We start from the raw sequence: 1,002 nt of genomic DNA, 5'->3' as shown, positions 1-1,002 counted from the left end.
GTATCTGCTACTCTTGTACCACTGAAGTTTCTTTTCAAGTTGTCGCTAAGAGAGTTGTGTTTTTCTCACCCTTGTATTTTGATGACATCAGTATTACTGCTGTAAGAGGGAGGAGTCCGAGAAGGGGGACGAGAAGGAACCGGAGTTTGACACCATGTCGCCGTCCCACCCCCTGGCTCTGACAGCTCCCCCTACACCCTCCACGCCGGAGCACTACAGCGACGAGCCTGAGTCTTACCCTCCCATGTTCCTCACCGAAACAAACGGGCCCACGGGGTACTCGCCTACGCCTCCCCCACGTAGGTGCCAGCGCTCGCACGCCTTCTGCTCGACCTGCACCCGCTGCATGCTACCGTTCTATCTGCAGCACCCGAAGCGGATGTGCAACGGAGGGGGCGGGATCGGCTACAGGACTGTGCAGCAGCAGGACCTGGAACTGCCCAGGGATCTGACCAACTTTTATCAGAAGCTCAACCTCATCCACTCGCTGACCACGCGAGAGGTGGTGACCCACAGTGTGAGCACCGACGTGTAGGAGCAGCTGCCGAGACGGCAGTGCTGCCCAGAGGGCGAGCGGTGGCGACAGTGGACCGGTGATCTGAATTCTAAAGAGACACTGCGCTGCAGTAAGAGGTCAACATACGTTTTAGCCACTTTAGACACAGTACTGACCAGTCCCGTGTAGTTTGGTTTTTCACTTACCGAGTACCTTAGGAGGATAAATACAGTATATTTGTATATATGTGTCAAACATCAATGAAAGTCTTATCTATTCAAGTAGAAAACCAGGTGCAGCATGAAAAACGTCGAAGACCAAATAAGTTTTCATTGTCGTCCGTTATTTCTTTTTAGGACTGGGGTCCAACGGGGGGGTTGGAGCCAATCACAACCATTTACACCTGGACAGTCTGACAGTATGTAGATAAACAACAGTTGACACTGCCATTGCTTACAGTACTTACACTGGCAGAACAGGCAACCTGTTACTGCTGAGAATCAAAC

The 1,002-nt window shown here is 51.8% G+C and overlaps 1 protein-coding gene across 1 annotated transcript; it reads left to right on the top strand.

Annotated features, from left to right (window-relative positions):
- Positions 1–39: 39 nt before the first annotated feature.
- LOC103399241 (protein FAM163B-like) lies at positions 40–996 on the top strand. The gene has a single exon (XM_008337956.3). It carries the CDS (start codon positions 155–157, stop codon positions 533–535), a length of 381 nt encoding a protein of 126 aa, XP_008336178.3. The 5' UTR covers positions 40–154; the 3' UTR covers positions 536–996.
- The last annotated feature ends 6 nt before the right edge of the window (positions 997–1,002 follow it).

The sequence above is a fragment of the Cynoglossus semilaevis genome, unplaced genomic scaffold (assembly GCF_000523025.1).
Source record: "Cynoglossus semilaevis isolate Cse_v1.0 unplaced genomic scaffold, Cse_v1.0 scaffold7016, whole genome shotgun sequence".
In the NCBI taxonomy this organism is placed as follows: domain Eukaryota; kingdom Metazoa; phylum Chordata; class Actinopteri; order Pleuronectiformes; family Cynoglossidae; genus Cynoglossus; species Cynoglossus semilaevis.
This window is presented reverse-complemented; position numbering and strand designations above follow the sequence as displayed.

Excerpts from the sequence above, each read along its gene's own strand:
- LOC103399241 (XM_008337956.3), top strand. The coding sequence starts at position 155 with ATGTCGCCGTCCCACCCCCTGGCTCTGACAGCTCCCCCTACACCCTCC.